The 17,107-nt window shown below is 45.6% G+C and overlaps 1 protein-coding gene across 1 annotated transcript in view; it reads left to right on the top strand.

Moving 5' to 3' along the window:
* Nucleotides 1-4,448: 4,448 nt before the first annotated feature.
* Nucleotides 4,449-17,107, top strand: part of LOC149429995 (vomeronasal type-2 receptor 1-like) — a gene marked incomplete at its 3' end in the record, with an annotated part of 33,958 nt that continues 21,299 nt past the window's right edge. The window contains exons 1-2 of the mRNA XM_089666272.1: nt 4,449-4,582; nt 10,064-10,355. Coding sequence (XP_089522398.1) covers nt 4,449-4,582; nt 10,064-10,355 — 426 coding nt within the window. The remainder of the gene's footprint in view (nt 4,583-10,063; nt 10,356-17,107) is intronic.

Raw genomic sequence — 17,107 nt, 5'->3', positions numbered from 1 at the left:
TTATGGATCAATGGAGCTAAAAAAATCATTTCTAGTGTTGTCCATAAGTGTATCATCTGCAGGGAGTTGAGAGGAAACGTGCAGGAACAGAAAATGTCAGATCTCCCACCAGACAGACTTGCCGTAGCTCCTCCATTCTCAGATGTAGGACTTGATGTATTTGGGCCTTGGAACATAACATCTCATCATACTAGGGCACACTCTACAGACAGTAACAGATGGGCTGTGATTTTCACTCTTTTAAATACTAGAGTGCTTCATTTGGAAGTGATTGAATCAATGTAATCTTCAAACTGTATTAAATCCTTTTGAAGATTCCTGTCTCTCCATGGACCAGCCAAGCAATTCTGATCCGACAAAGGAACAAACTTCGTAGGAGCCTGCAAAGGATTCCAAATACACTCAGAAGATCCTGAGATCCAGAATTACCTTCTAGGTCAGAGATGCACTTGGACCTTCAATGCTCTCCACTCATCACATATGGGAGGAGTGTGGGTGAAAATGATTGGCATAGCTAAATACAGTGAGGAACAGAAGTCGCTGTCTATGACCTTGAGATATACTACAGCTGCTATCGCCACAGTAGAAGCATCAGAAAAGACACATACTTCTCTTCGCACTGTAGATGTTAGTAACACTGGCACATAAGGTCCGGGAATACTGAAATCTTCAAGATGAATGAAGTCCTCTGCCCATGTTCTCCACTGAGTTTCCCTTTCTGGTGAGTGTGAGAAGTCCTAATTACAATGATCTATTGAGAGCTCTTTAACTAAGGCATTGCCTTGCATAGTGTTCAGGGCTGCACACCCAAAAAGACTATTTACTGTGGCTAGGACACTTCTCTGTGTGTATGGCTTCACCTCTCTGGACACTTGAAAGGTAAAACTGTCGGTCTGGATATTCCAACTTACTCCTCCTCCTTGAAGGGGCAAAGGATCGTCACCTAGAACAAAATATTTTAACTCTTTAGCTCTGTTATCTGCAGGAAATGCTTCTACTACTGAGCTTCTATTGGATGCCACCTTGTGTAACTTAAAGTAGAGCTCCACCCAAAAGGGAAGTTCCTCTTTAATCCTTTGTCCCCCACTCCCCATTAAGGTTTGGCACCTTTGGGGAGTGGGGGGGGGGGGAGCGGGTACCCAAATCGCCTAGGCGATCGGAAGCAGAAGTTGTCCACCCCCCTCCCTCCCCATAGTCTTCTGGGACACGTGACAGGTCCCAGAAGACTACGGGGCCATTCATAAAGTGCAGCGCTTTTTACGCATGCGCAGTGGGCACCCGGCTCTGAAGCCACAAGCTGTCACTGGGTGCCCACACTGAAGATGCCGGCACCAGGGAGAGAAGACGGCTGGTGAAACCAGCTATTGTGAGGACACCGCTGGATCGAGGGACAGGTAAGTGACTGTATTTTAAAAATAGAGCTACAGTTTTTGTAGCTGCTGATTTTAATTTTTTTTTCAGGTGGAACTCCGCTTTAAGATTAGATCCTGCAAGCATCTCCCTAGCTTTCTGCAGGAGACTGAATGCTTCGGCTTCAGTAGGCCCAGATATAAGTCCATCTTCTGCATAGAAAGTTCTTAGGATGAACTGTAGATCGTCTCCATACTCACTCCTTGCCTAGCTATTTGTCTTAGAATATAAATGGCAATGGAAGGAGAAGGACTATTTCTGAAGACATGCATTTTCATCCTGAACTCTATAATTTCTATGTTGAAGTCATTATCCTGAAACCAAAGCAGCATCAAGTAGTTGCGGTGATCTTCTCTAACCATGAAACAGTAAAACATTTGCTGCACACCGGTAGCAACTGCAACCTGCTCTTTGCGGAAACGTATGAGGACACCAAGCAGTGTATTATTCAAATCAGAGCCGCTAAGAAGTACGTCATTCAATGAGATGCCGTCATACTGAGCACTAGAATCAAAAACTACTCTGCCTTGGTTTTTGAGGGTGATAGATTGGTGGGTACCAAATCTCTTCACCAGGTTTAAGTGGTGGAGTAGGTTCTGCTTGGTCATGGTCAAAGATCTTTTGCATAAAGTTAGCAAAATGTTCTTTCATTTCAGGTTTTCTTGCAAAGGAGCACTGTAGAACGAAGTATCTCTTCTGTTCTTGCTCCCTGTTGTTTGGTAGTCTAGGGCATGGTGAGCAAAAGTGTTGGGGTGCTACCCAGTGGATTGTGACATCCACAAACATCTTGGTTTCAACTACATCAAGGAACATATGCTCTTCAATGGACATAGCAGGTCTTTCATCATTTGGAGTTCTAGTGAACACATTGTCACCTAAACTGCCCACACTATGAGCTGTGGTCCTTGGATGGCATAATGAGGCTATAATGAGGGTAGGGAATGAAAGGTGCCAAACCAGCCTGTGGTATGAGATGTAATGGTGGCATTCCCAGCCGCAATCGAGGGGTGACAGCTGTCTGATTGCCTGGATGATGTTGGGAAAGCGGGTGGACATGACGCATTTCAAGGGACTACACCCTCTTTTTCAATTGAATTGGTGAAAATGTGAGCTTTAAATAGCCAACAAGGTGGGAAGGTGGAGGAGAATCAGAGGGGAGGAATAAGACCAAGCCACTGCTTGCTCGACTCGCCGTCTGACAGGTGCACGTACAACTGCAAACAATAAAAACAAGAAAAATTCAGTAAAAAATAATGAATGATGCAAAGAAAAAATATTGAAAGGTGAAATCTGTCCAGATCATTTGAAACAACCATGGATCAGATAATACACAAATTATAAACCAAAAAATTTAACTAAAAAATATTACAAAAATAATTATAAATATAAAACCACCAAGAACTAAAAAAGGATTGATAGTAAAATTTAAAAAAAAGGCTTTTATTAGAATAGATGAAAAGTGGCAATCAAAGAGAGAATATTTAAGTGTGAAATACGGTACCCAATAAATCTACTAAGCTATCCCAATATTCACAAAGAAACTTTCACCCTTGAAAGTGTAAATAATTAAATAACAATATGAATGGGTCCCCACCTTATAAAATCCCCACCCTATATTTAGTGACAATCAAATCTTTAAAAAATAAATCTCCAAAATATACAAATATACAAGCAAATAGTGTTAAATTAAAATGAAGTAAATTAAGTCTTTTCCACAAATATAGTAAAATTGATACCCAGTGTCATTTAAAGTCCAAAATTTAAATAAATAAAACAATGTCCAAACTCCAACTTGATATTTCTTTAAAGATGTTGAGCCTTTCCTCTGGCTCCCAAAGGTTGGAAAATGCCTCAAAGAAAAACAAACTCACAATAGTGCATTATCTCAATGACAATATTCCATATCACTCTATATTTAGTGCAAAAAGTGTGCAAAACCAAAAACAAAATAATCCAACACTGTGCAAAATCAGTGATGTGCTTCACTCCGTGCCAAACACAACTCCAGTGATGTGTCACCTCTACTGAAATCAGCAAGTATACCCTTCCCAGAAATCATAGGAAAAAACGCCTTTTATATCAATAGAAGGTATCACCAGAAACGCTTCTTCTCCTCTCCTCTACTCCTGAAACTTTCCACTTTGATTACCTTCCCCTCATGGTCCCACATGAGCCTTGCCCAGATCTCATACAGATTCCTCCAAAGCGTATATAGGTGAAAAGCAATGATATAATAGTGTGACACGTATGGTAAATGGAACAATACCTTTTAATCAATCTGCTTACATCAAACACATAAAAAACGAGCGTGGTAGATGTGTTCCCTGTTCAAGGGATTACCAGGCAGCTTCCAGGTGGATTACTCTGCGGTTTCCAAGACCTAAGATGGCTGCCGTACCACTTCCGGTTCCTGTTCTGCATCTGACGTCACTTCCTTTGACGCGTTTCGTCACATCCGGGACTTAGTCATGAAGGATAGGATTGCTAAACGTGGCAAATCGCGTTTATAATTTTTTTAAACTCTTCCAGTTCCTGCTGCTGTCCAGAGCCTTTTTTCATCATGAAAAATGCATTCAAAGCATTTTCAAGGTACTCAAATAGACAAAACACTGAACACAGGATGTTCCTACCAAGCTTGTCACACATTGTAATGACCAATTCTCCATTAAAGTTCATGTGTGTGGAAAGGCTGGCGGGCCAATACTTCTGGTAATATGGTGTATGTGCAATTGCTTGACTTTAGGAATCTTTATTAAATGCCATATTCTATTCATATTCTATATTCCAGATCTCAAATACTTTGCATTCTTGTTGTTTTTTTTTCTTCCTCTTTCAGAGGAGCCATGATATCAGTGTCAGGATCCAGTGCTGCTGTCAGTGATAATGAGGTGGGAGAAGAGGAAGAAATCATTGGAGTCTATCAGAGACTTAGCCATGTTGTTTTCAGATGTCCGTATAGAATATTGTGGCTGTTGGCTTTGTGTGTGACCCCCTGCACATCTGACACCCACAACTCTGCTCACCCCTGTGCTATGACTATGAGGAATTATACATTTGAGTACAAGTATTCTCGGGATGGAGACATCATTATAGGAGGGATATTCGCTGTTCATGCTGCAGTGTCTCAGTTGAATCGGGACAGAAGGCTGATTAACAATTACATGTGTTCAGCGTAAGTGAAATATGAAGTGCAAAGCTTTCAATATGATCTACAGGGATGTATCTGTCAGGGCTCCCAGGTATGACCAGAGGTGTGTGACTGACGCAGGGAAACGCAGACTTCAGATATGTGATAAACAATACAATTTATTAACACTAACCATACAAACATAAACGCAGTGCAATACTAAACATAATACAGTGCAAACAAACCAAACCACCCACAGATAACAGTACATACAAGCAAGCGTCGTCAGGCAGGCCGGGTCAATATCAATTGGGCAGGTAGGTACAGGGGGAGCAAGCAGAGAATGGTCGGGGTCACAGGCCAGGTTCAGCAGGTAGCAAGCAGCGTAGTACAAAGGGTCAGGCAGAGGGATGGTCAGGGTCACAAGCCAGAGATCAAAACAGGTAACAAGCAGCGTAGTACAGAGGGTCAGGCAGAGGGACAGAAACAGGATGCAGGACAGATACAGGGCCCAGGACAAACACAACACCAAGGCAGAGTCTGTGGGTCTGGCCATCCCTTAAATACCCCAGCATCATCAGTTCCAGGTGTTAGCTGGCTGCAAAGTTGAGTCTCTGATTGCTGGGAGCACCCGCTGGCCAGCCCTGGTACTGCAGATCAAAAGGCAGGTGAGTCCCACCATTGCTGGCCAGTCCATTCCTAACAGTACCCCCCCCCCCAAGGAGCGGCCTCAGGATGCTCCAAACAGTCCTAGCTGGGCAAAATGTTCCCCCGCCCGGGTCTGGTAACTGGTGGGATATCAAAGACTGGCACACCGGGCAGGACTCCGGGCAGCGGCACACCGGACTGGACTCCGGGCAGAGGCACACCGGGCTGGACTCCGGGCAGAGGCACACCGGGCTGGACTCCGGGCAGAGGCACACCGGGCAGAGGCACACCGGGCAGAGGCACACCGGGCAGAGGCACATCAGGCAGAGGCACATCAGGCAGAGGCACATCAGGCAGGACTCCGGGCAGAGGCACATCGGGCAGGACTCCGGGCAGAGGCACATCGGATTACCAGGCGAAGCAGCAGGCAGCGGGCCACCAGGCGGAGCAGCAGGCACCGGGCCCCCGGGCGGAGCAGCAGGCACCGGGCCCCCGGGCGGAGCAGCAGGCACCGGGCCCCCGGGCGGAGCAGCAGGCCCCGGGCCCCCGGGCGGGGCGACAGGCACCGGGCCCCCGGGCGGGGCGACAGGCATCGGGCCCCCAGGCGGGGCGACAGGCATCGTGCCCCCAGGCGGGGCGACAGGCATCGGGCCCCCAGGCGGAGCGGCGGGCGCCGGACCCCCAGGCGGAGCGACAGGTCTCGGGCCCTCAGGCGGAGCGGCGGGCGCCGGACCCCCAGATGGAGCGACAGGTCTCGGGCCCTCAGGCGGAGCGGCGGGCGCCGGACCCCCAGGCGGAGCGACAGGTCTCGGGCCCTCAGGCGGAGCGGCGGGCGCCGGACCCCCAGGAGGAGCGACAGGTCTCGGGCCCTCAGGCGGAGCGGCGGGCGCCGGACCCCCAGATGGAGCGACAGGTCTCGGGCCCTCAGGCGGAGCGGCGGGCGCCGGACCCCCAGGTGGAGCGACAGGTCTCGGGCCCTCAGGCGGAGCGGCGGGCGCCGGACCCCCAGGCGGAGCGACAGGTCTCGGGCCCTCAGGCGGAGCGGCGGGCGCCGGACCCCCAGGCGGAGCGACAGGTCTCGGGCCCTCAGGCGGAGCGGCGGGCGCCGGACCCCCAGGAGGAGCGACAGGTCTCGGGCCCTCAAGCGGAGCGGCGGGCGCCGGACCCCCAGGCGGAGCGACAGGTCTCGGACCCTCAGGCGGAGTGGCGGGCGCCGGACCCCCAGGCGGAATGACAGGTCTCAGGCCCCCAGGCGGGGCGGCGGGCACCGAGTCACCAGGCACAACCGTGGGCTCCGAGTCAACTGGTATGACCGCGGGCACTGGGTCAGACATTGGATCGTCTGGCTGGACAGCGGGCACTGGGTCACCAGGCATCAGGTCATTTGGCTCGACAGCGGGCACCGCGTCATCTGGCAAGGCAGTGGGCTCCGAGTCAACAGGCACGACAGTGAGCACCGGGTCATCAGGTACCGGATTGTCTGGCTCGACAGCGGGCATCGGGTCACCAGGTATGACAGCGGGCACTGGGTCACCAGGCATCAGGTCATTTGGCTCGACAGCGGGCACCGGATCAGGTACCGGATCATCTGGATCAACAGCGGGCATCGAGTCAACTGGCCTAATAGGATCGTCAGGCTGGATCAGTTCATCATGCTGGGTAGAGGCATCAGGCTGAATGCCGGCGTCCGGCCGAGTAGAGGCTTCAGGCCGAGTAGAGGCTTCAGGCCGAGTAGAGGCATCAGGCCGAGTAGAGGCTTCAGGCCGAGTAGAGGCATCAGGCCGAGTAGAGGCTTCAGGCCGAGTAGAGGCATCAGGCTGCATACAGGCATCAGGCTGAAAAGAGGCATCAGGCTGCGTACCGGCATCAGGCTGAAGAGAGGCATCAGGCTGAGTAGAGGCTTCAGGCTGAGTAGAGGCATCAGGCTGAGTAGAGGCTTCAGGCTGAGTAGAGGCATCAGGCTGAGTAGAGGCATCAGGCTGAGTAGAGGCTTCAGGCTGAGTAGAGGCTTCAGGCTGAGTAGAGGCTTCAGGCTGAGTAGAGGCATCAGGCTGAGTAGAGGCTTCAGGCTGAGTAGAGGCTTCAGGCTGAGTAGAGGCTTCAGGCTGAACCACGGAAGGCAGGCTCACCGGTTTGGATACTGGCAGGATGGTATTGGTTGGAAAGAATTTTCGCTTTTTTCTGGTTTTAACTACTGGAGCACTGCAAGTAAACGCAGGTCTGCAAACGAATGGAGCAGCTGGAGACAGAGAAGAACTGGAGGATGGAACAGGAGAGGGAGCGGTTGCTACAGAGGGCTCTTTTACAGGGTTAAAGGCAGGATAGGTGCAGCGAGTGGGAACAGGGTACTGACATGCGGTAGATAGCAGGGTATACTGGGCTGTAACTGGAGGAGCTGTTGGGAATGCAGGAATAGAGTTTTGAGGAAATAGATTAGAAGCAGGACTGGGTCTTTGTAAGCTGACTGAGGCTGGGTGCAACAAGTCTGTCCATGTCTGCAGTATGGGTTGAACAAAGCTGAGCTTACACAAAGCCTGTCTGACCAATGACTGCACTGCGTTTATACAATCTCTCAGTGTCTGTGGTGAACATGTGGAATAACGCTACAGAAAGTAACCCACATCATCCTCTAATAACCACACCAGGGACTCTACCTGGTCTGCACTAAATGGTGGCAAAAATTCATCCCTGCATTCGGGGGAACCAGATGAAACCAACTCAGCACAAACCTCAATCAATGGCTGCACCTCAGAGAACTCTGTGCCCTGATCTACTAGAACATGAGCGAGCCGTATACATTCTAGTAGTTGATCCCGGGGATACTCCCTCAGAGCCTGATAAGCATATTCTCTGTCATCAAAAACCAGCAGATATAAATATTCAACCTCATCAAGATCCATCCTTCCCATCAACAAGCCAAGATGGCTTCCCTGTGCAGCCACTTCTGGTCAGGATTGGCCTTGGTGTAATGTCAGGGCTCCCAGGTATGACCAGAGGTGTGTGACTGACGCAGGGAAACGCAGACCTCAGATATGTGATAAACAATATAATTTATTAACACTAACCATACAAACATAAACGCAGTGCAATACTAAACATAATACAGTGCAAACAAACCAAACCAATCACCCACAGATAACAGTACATACAAGCAAGCGTCGTCAGGCAGGCCGGGTCAATATCAATTGGGCAGGTAGGTACAGGGGGAGCAAGCAGAGAATGGTCGGGGTCACAGGCCAGGTTCAGCAGGTAGCAAGCAGCGTAGTACAGAGGGTCAGGCAGAGGGATGGTCAGGGTCACAAGCCAGAGATCAAAACAGGTAACAAGCAGCGTAGTACAGAGGGTCAGGCAGAGGGACAGAAACAGGATGCAGGACAGATACAGGGCCCAGGACAAACACAACACCAAGGCAGAGTCTGTGGGTCTGGCCATCCCTTAAATACCCCAGCATCATCAGTTCCAGGTGTTAGCTGGCTGCAAAGTTGAGTCTCTGATTGCTGGGAGCACCCGCTGGCCAGCCCTGGTACTGCAGATCAAAAGGCAGGTGAGTCCCACCATTGCTGGCCAGTCCATTCCTAACAGTATCTTTAGGAGATATGTGTGATAATGTGCAGGACTCATTGGGGGGGGGGATTTACTAAAGCTGGAGCAGTCAGAATCTGGTGCAACTGTGCATTGTAGCCAATCAGCTTCTAACTTCAGCTTGTTCAGTTAAGCTTTGACAATAAGATGGTTTTCCCCAATTGTATATAATACTTAGGGCTCATTATAGCTAACATGTGTACCATGGGGCTACGCCGGGACCCTCTTTGTGGTAGATGTAAGTGGGACCATGGGGATCTTATTCACATGCTATGGCGGTGCCCAAAACATCAATGATATTGGGAGAAGGTGGTCAACACTCTTAATTTAGTGTTTCAAACTAACTTAATTCTAGACCCTAAGCAATGCCTCTTGGGTATTTTTTATGTTGTTACTCAAAATACATTTATATTAGAAGCCCTCTCCAAGAAATCAGAAACTCCTCCTACTATGGAGGATTGGAAGCAGAATATGGGAACTATTTTTCGATTTAATTTGATGGCACAATCACTGACAGGGTCTTCCTCTTGCATATCTCTATAACCTGTCCCAAATGTCACTAGTCCTCGGCATTCATAGGCGCTGACACTGCTGCCAGCACAGTTAGCAGAGCTCCTCCTCCTCTCACAGCAGATAGCTAATGAGTGGGGCAAAAACCCACATTTAGAGTGGAGTCTAACCTGTGAGTAGTGCAGCTGCTGTAGCCAGGTTTGCACTGACACTCAAGAGCAGGTTGTATCTGGGAGGACCTAGGGAGCCCTATGTGGAAATGCAGAAAGGAAGAGCTCAGAGCATGGAGAACAGTATCAATAGCAGCCTAGGGGGGGCATGATTGAAAACTGGGGGGGTACAGGCCACCCCAGCACCCCCTAGATCCTTTCCTGGTGCCCAACATATAGCCCAAGGCCTGCTTGCCATGTGGTCTCTCAACCAACCCCAACAGCCAACCCCAACCAACCCCAACAATGAGCATTGGGAGTGTTGATTTTGTAATGGGCCTGTAATGGCAGTGATCTCTAGCATTCTCATGCATCATATCCCCAGAAGGGATACGGTTGGCATTGAGTCTTCTGATATCTTGTATCGACAAGCCCTCTTCTATGTCAAAGAAATGTAGGAATGATTGAATTTTACTTTGTGACTCACATAGCAATGTAGAGGGCCACGTAGAGGGCCACCAATCCCACCTAGGCCTACCCTGATGCAGTCGAAATGTGTTCTATGGTTTGCTATAGAAAATTTCTGCTTCAATCCCTGTAGACTCACACAGAACTAATGCGGACCCGTTTCCTGCAGGGTTTACCACAGAGAATACAGACATCTGCTGACTTTTATATTTGCTATCAATGAGATGAACCGCACTCCAAATATTCTGCCTAATGTGACTCTGGGATATCATGTGTACGATTCTTGTGGATGTGTGATTAAAACTATAAAAGATGTTCTACAGATATTGTCTGGTCATACAAAGGAAGTTCCAAATTATTCCTGCATGGAGCAGGGTACCTTGGCTGGGTTCATTGGAGATCTCGGTTCTGACACCACTCTCCAAATGGCACAGCTGCTGAATCTATACGGTTACACCCAGGTAAGGAAAGCAGAATTTTCTATTTTATACAAGGCCAGGACAGCTAGCCACCTTATGCAGGGGTGTATTAGCACAAGGTGAAGGTGAGTGTCTTTCTCTCTCTCACCATGGGGGATGGGGGCTGGTATATGGGGAGCAGTGGTAGTGGAAGGCTCTCTTGGGTGGGAGGCAGGGGTGTTGTTGGTCAAAGGCTCTCTTTGTGGGGGGCGCCGATTTTTGTGTTGCCTAGGGCAGCACAAAACCTCTATACACCACTGATCTTATGGGGTGCTGGAGCAAAAGGGATTGAAAAGCCAAACCTTTGTAAAGTAATAAATTGTCCTACAAATGCTGTGTTGTCTTGTAATGTACACAACCAATCCTCCTTGCACCCGGCATGTGATATCTACGTGACTGAAATCCTAGAGTTAGATGAATCCAGCTCACCAACGTTCACACTTCATTTTCTCTGAGACATCAATGTTATTGTTAGCATAGCGATTATTCCAATGATACCATCTCCTCTTCCTTTTTCTGTTGGGGTACCCCAAGTCTTTGTATTTGGGCTCCTCCTCTTCTTTCTCTGTACCTCCTCCCTGGGCCAGTTGATAGCCTCCCATGGCTTCCAATAGCACCCCTATGCTGATGACACCCAGATCTATCTCTCTATTCATCAACTCACAACCTCAATCTCCTCACACATCACAAATGTACTGACTGACATATCCATATGGATGTCACACCACTTCCTCAAACTCAGTCTTTCTACAACTGAGCTTCTAATAGTTCCTCCTCCCCGATCCCCTCCCCCTGACTTTACTACTGAGACCATTGGTCCCTCTCCACATGCCAGGGTGCTTGGTGTAATCCTAGAATACGACCTCTCCTTCAGCCCCGCGTCCAATCACTGACTAAATCTTCCCACCTTAACCTCCGCAACATTTCCAGAATTCGCCCCTTCCTGACTAATGACACCACAAAGCAGCTTATTCACTTCTTGGTTATTTCCTGCCTTGACTACTGCAACTCCCTCCTCACTGGCCTACCCCTACACAGGCTATCCCCCCTTCAGTCTGTTATGAATGCTGCTGCTAGACCTATACACCTTACCAACCAATCAGCGACTGCTGACCCTCTCTGCCAATCCCTTCACTGGCCTCCACTAACCCAACGTATAAAAATACTAACCATAACATACAAGGCCATCCACAACATCGCCCCGGCTACATCGCCAACCTCATCTGCATATATTGCACAAGCCACCCTCTTTGCTCCTCCCAGTACCTACTGCTCTTCAGTTCCCTTGTTACCTCCTCCCACACTCGCCTTCAGGACTTCTCCAGAGCCTCTCCCATCCTCTGGAACTCCCTGCCCTAGTATATCTGGTTACTAACCTGTCTGCCTTTAGATGAGCCTTGAAAACTCACTTATTAAGGGAAGCCTACCCCACCCCCACCTAAAAACTGTACAGGAGTCACCACCATCAGATCATCCCCCGCAGCTATCACCTTTTTGTACCACCTTCCCCTACCTTTAGATTGTAAGCTCCATGAGTAAGGCCCTCCTATTCCTTCTGTATTGAACTGTATGGTAATTGTACTGCCCCCCTTATATTGTAAAGCGCTGCGCAAACTGTTGTGACCATATAAATCCTGAAATATAAATAATAATAATTAATAATAATAATAATAATAATAATAATATACTACTACTACCACTAATAATAATAATAATATACTACAATATTATACTACCACTACTGCTGCTAATAATAATTATAATAATAATATATAATACTACTACTACTAAGCTACTACTACTACTACTACTACTAATAATAATAATACTACTACTAATAATAATAAATAATACTACTGCTATCTACTACTACTACAGTGCTGCTGCTACTACTACTACTACTAATAATAATAAATAATACTACTACTACTAAGCTACTACTACTACTACTACTACTACTACTATAATATTATACCACTGCTAATAATAATAATAATAATATAATACTACTACTACTAATAATCAATAATACTACTGCTATCTACTACTACTACTACTACTAATAATAATATATAATACTACTACTACTACTACTACTATAATATTATACTACTGCTAAAAATAATAATAATAATAATAATAATATAATACTACTACTAATAATAAATAATACTACTGCTATCTACTACTACTACTACTACAGTGCTACTTCTACTACTACTAATAATAATAATAATAATAATATATAATACTACTACTATCTCCTACTACTAAGCTACTACTACTACTACTACTAATAATAATAATATATAATACTACTACTATCTCCTACTGCTAAGCTACTACTACTAATACTACTACTACTACTACTACTACAATATTATACTACTGCTAATAATAATAATAATAATATAATACTACTAATAATAAATAATACTAATAATAAATAATACTACTGCTATCTACTACTACTACAGTGCTACTACTACTACTAATAATAATAATAATATATAATACTACTACTATCTCCTACTACTAAGCTACTACTACTAATACTACTACTACTACTACAATATTATACTACTGCTAATAATAATAATAATAATAATAATAATAATAATAATAATAATAATATAATACTACTAATAATGTAATTCTACTACTAATAATATATAATACTACTGCTATCTACTACTACTACTACTACTACTAATATATAATACTACTACTACTACTCATAATAATAATAAAATACTACTACTACTAATAATAATAATATATAATACTACTACTAATTATAATAATATAATACTACTACTATTAATACCACTACTACCTAATACTAATACTACTACAGTGCTACTACTACTACTAATACTACTACTACTAATAATAATAATAATAATAAAAATAATAATAATATATACTACTACTAATATCTAATATTTAATACTAATACTACTACTACGGTGCTGCTACTACTACTAATAATATCTAATACTACTACTACTACTACTACTAATAATAATAATACTATGATTTTCCTGTGCTTATGTATTTTATGTCTTCATTTTAGGACCATGGCATGCATCTTTTCTATACAAAGGATTTATTATCTCATTACAGCAGCATTTTTCTTTATGTTATAACAAGCTATGTACCTTCTTAAATTCACAAAAAAAAAGTCAGGAAAAAAACCCCAGAAGCACAAGTTAGGTAATATACAGCATGGGTGTCCAACCTTTTGACTCTCTTGGGCCACATTGGAAGAAAAGGAATTGTCTTGGGCCGCACATAAAACCACTAACAATAAGAAGAGCTGATGAGCAGGAAAAGTCGGGCAGGAAAAGTCGGGCAGGAAAAGTTGGGCAGGAAAAGTCGGGCAGGAAAAGTCGGGCAGGAAAAGTTGGGCAGGAAAAGTCGGGCAGGAAAAGTCGGGCAGGAAAAGTCGGGCAGGAAAAGTTGGGCAGGAAAAGTCGGGCAGGAAAAGTTGGGCAGATCACTATTAAAATAAAAAAGGGCAACATATAAGTAGTGCGATTTTTGACACTGTTACAAATACTCAGATAGCTGGAGTGTTGTAGATAAAGGATCCGTTGACATGACACCATGGCCAGCAAGGAAGTAAACCTAACATACAATAATCCCTTTAGGAGTTGCTGAGATTTGGGCCCCTATAGTCCTGCACAGCCATGGAACACACATTTCAACATAGACTTGCACCCAGGAGTCAGTAACCAATCCTTGAGCTTGTTTTGAAGTTTTATTAGGGGATGTGGAATGTGTATGGGGTAGGGGGTGTATGAGATGTCCAATGGAACTGAGAAACTGAGGACAACTTCCTAAACTATGGTTATAGCAAACAGTCTCTTCTGGAGAGCTAGCCAGTGTCTCCTGTAGTACCACCCCAGAGCCCAGATGTTACTCTATATGGCTGCCTGGGGGAATCCCGGGACAGGGGATCAAGTGTCTGCAACATAAAAAAAGGGTAAAAACAGTCCTGGGCTCCCTCCCAGGCTCCTGACCTTCAGCCTCACATCCTCCTCGCCTCTTCTCCAACAACTCTCCTGCAGCTGAGCAGGCGCTCTCACTTTTAAGGGCAGTCCTGACCCCATGACAAGCCTCCCATTGGGGATTGGTCAGGATCCCTCAAGAGTGCAGACCAGCCACACCTTAATTCTGCCCACTGCTTATAGAACTTTCTCCAAAGTTCTAGAGCAAGGGGGAAGTCTCAGAGAGCTGGCTTGTGAGCCTTTCAGCTCTGACCCGAATTTACCCTTCCTTTTACTGCTGCAGCTGGGCTGCTACTCAGCCCCTAACAATTTGAGTCTAGCTCCCCCTGGCTACCTAGAAGGGTGCTACAATTTTTTATTATTTTATAGAGTTATTTAAAAGGTATGTTAATCACTAAACTGCACCATTTGATGCTTTTAAATATTCAATATTATATCCAGTAAGCTGCCACTTTAAATACTATGTCAAACTTTTTCCAAACAACACCACTCCCAATACTGGTGATAATTATGTGTCTGTGATACACTAATTCCTTTTGATAATCTCTATATGCAAACATATTAATACAAAATTTACATAAATCATACGTGACATAAATTATATATGACATAAAAAATAAAAGATTAAAAAAAAATTTAAAATTAAAAAAATATATATAAACATATTGATAATACCAGATATACAGGTGCATCTCAATAAATTGGAATATCATCAAAAATGTAATTTATTTCAGTAGTTCAATTATAAAAGTGAAACTCATATATTCTTTAGATTCATTACACACAGAGCGATATGTTTCACGCATTTCTCTGTTTTCATTTTGATGATTATGGCTTACAGAGAGTGACAACCCAAAATGTATTATCTCAGAAAATTGGAATATTGTAAAAAAGTTCACTGTTGTAGTCTCATGAAGGTTTATTTACTAAAGACCGAGAGTGCAAAATCAGGTCCACTTCACAGAAACCAATCAGCTTCCAGGTTTTATTGTCAAAGCTTAACCTCTTCCAGTCCGGACACTTTCCCCCCTTCCAGTCCGGACACTTTCCCCCCCTTCCAGTCCGGGCACTTTCCCCCCCCTTCCAGTCCGGACACTTTCCCCCCCTTCCAGTCCGGACACTTTCACCCCCTTCCAGTCCGGACACTCCCCCCCCTTCCAGTCCGGACACTTTTCTCCCCTTCAAGTCCGGACACTTTCCCCCCTTCCAGTCCGGACACTTTCCCCCCCTTCCAGTCCGGACACTTTCTCCCCCTTCCAGTCCGGACACTTTCCCCCCCTTCCAGTCCGGACACTTTCACCCCCTTCCAGTCCGGACGCTTTCCCCCCCTTTCCAGTCCGGACGCTTTCCCCCCTCTTCCAGTCCGGACGCTTTCCTCCCCTTCCAGTCCAGACGCTTTCCCCCCTCTTCCAGTCCGAACATTTCCCCCCCCCTTCCAGTCTGGACACTTTCCCCCCTCTTCCAGTCCGGACGCTTTCCCCCCCTTCCAGTCCGGACGCTTTGCCCCCTTCCAGTCCGGACGCTTTCCCCCTCTTCCAGTCCGGACACTTTCCCCCCCCTTCCAGTCTGGACACTTTCACCCCCTTCCAGTCCAGACACTTTCCCCTCTTCCAGTCCGGACACTTTCCCCTCTTTCAGTCCGTACACTTTCCCCCGCTTCCAGTCCGGACACTTTCCCCTCTTCCAGTCCGGACACTTTCCCCTCTTCCAGTCCGGACACTTTCCCTTCTTCCAGTCTGGACACTTTCCCCTCTTCCAGTCTGGACACTTTCACCCCCCTTCCAGTCCGGACACTTCCCCCCCTTCCAGTCCGGACACTTTCCCCCCCTTCCAGTCCGGACACTTTTCCCCCTTCCAGTCCGGACACTTTTCCCCCTTCCAGTCCAGACACTTTCCCTCCCCCTTCCAGTCTGGACACTTTTACCCCCTTCCAGTCTGGACACTTCCCCCCCCCTTCCAGGCCGGACACTTCCCCCCCCCCCTTCCAGTCCGGACACTCCCCCCTCTTCCTGACCAGGGCAATTTTCAGCTTTCAGCGCTATCACACTTTGAATGACAATTGCGCGGTCATGCAACACTGTACCCATATGAATTTTTTAGCATTTTTTTGAGACAGACAAAACTTTATTTTGGTGGTATTTAAAATGTCCAAAAATTTTGAAAAAAAGTGTTTTTCTTATACAATTTTGCAAATAAATAATACTTCATCTTACATCTTGGCCAAAATGTATTCAGCTATCTTTTTAGTACAAATAAAAATAACCCAAATTAGTTTATAACCAAAAATTTTCATTTTTAAACATTTTTTATTACATTTTTATTTTTTTTTTATATTATTTATTTAATTTTATTTATTTTTTTTTGTATTAACAATTTTTATTGGTTTTCATGTGAGTACAAACAGTATATTTTTAAAAAAGATAAGGAAAAAAAAAAAAAAAAAGCATATCAGAAAGGTACATCGATGGTAAAACTACATATGATCAGGACCAGTGGAATCATATAATAACAGTGCGAAAGTAATCAGGGTCTTACATTTTGGGCCGGCATAGAGGAAATGAAGGTATCCCACGGGAGCCAAATCATCTCAAACACAGCAAACGAACAATTATGTAATGCAGTCAAATATTCCATCTGTCTTACATCAGCAACAAGTTTGTACAAAATCGGCAATGAAGGGGGAGTAGAAGATAACCAACACATAGGAATGCTTCTCCTGGCCGCGGTCAGAACATGTACAGC

This window comes from Staurois parvus, unplaced genomic scaffold, assembly GCF_062004578.1.
Source record: "Staurois parvus isolate SC_StPar_1 unplaced genomic scaffold, SC_StPar_1.0 ptg002664l, whole genome shotgun sequence".
Taxonomy (NCBI): domain Eukaryota; kingdom Metazoa; phylum Chordata; class Amphibia; order Anura; family Ranidae; genus Staurois; species Staurois parvus.
The sequence above is the reverse complement of the archived record's forward strand: the minus strand, read 5'-3'. Positions and strand labels throughout refer to the sequence as shown.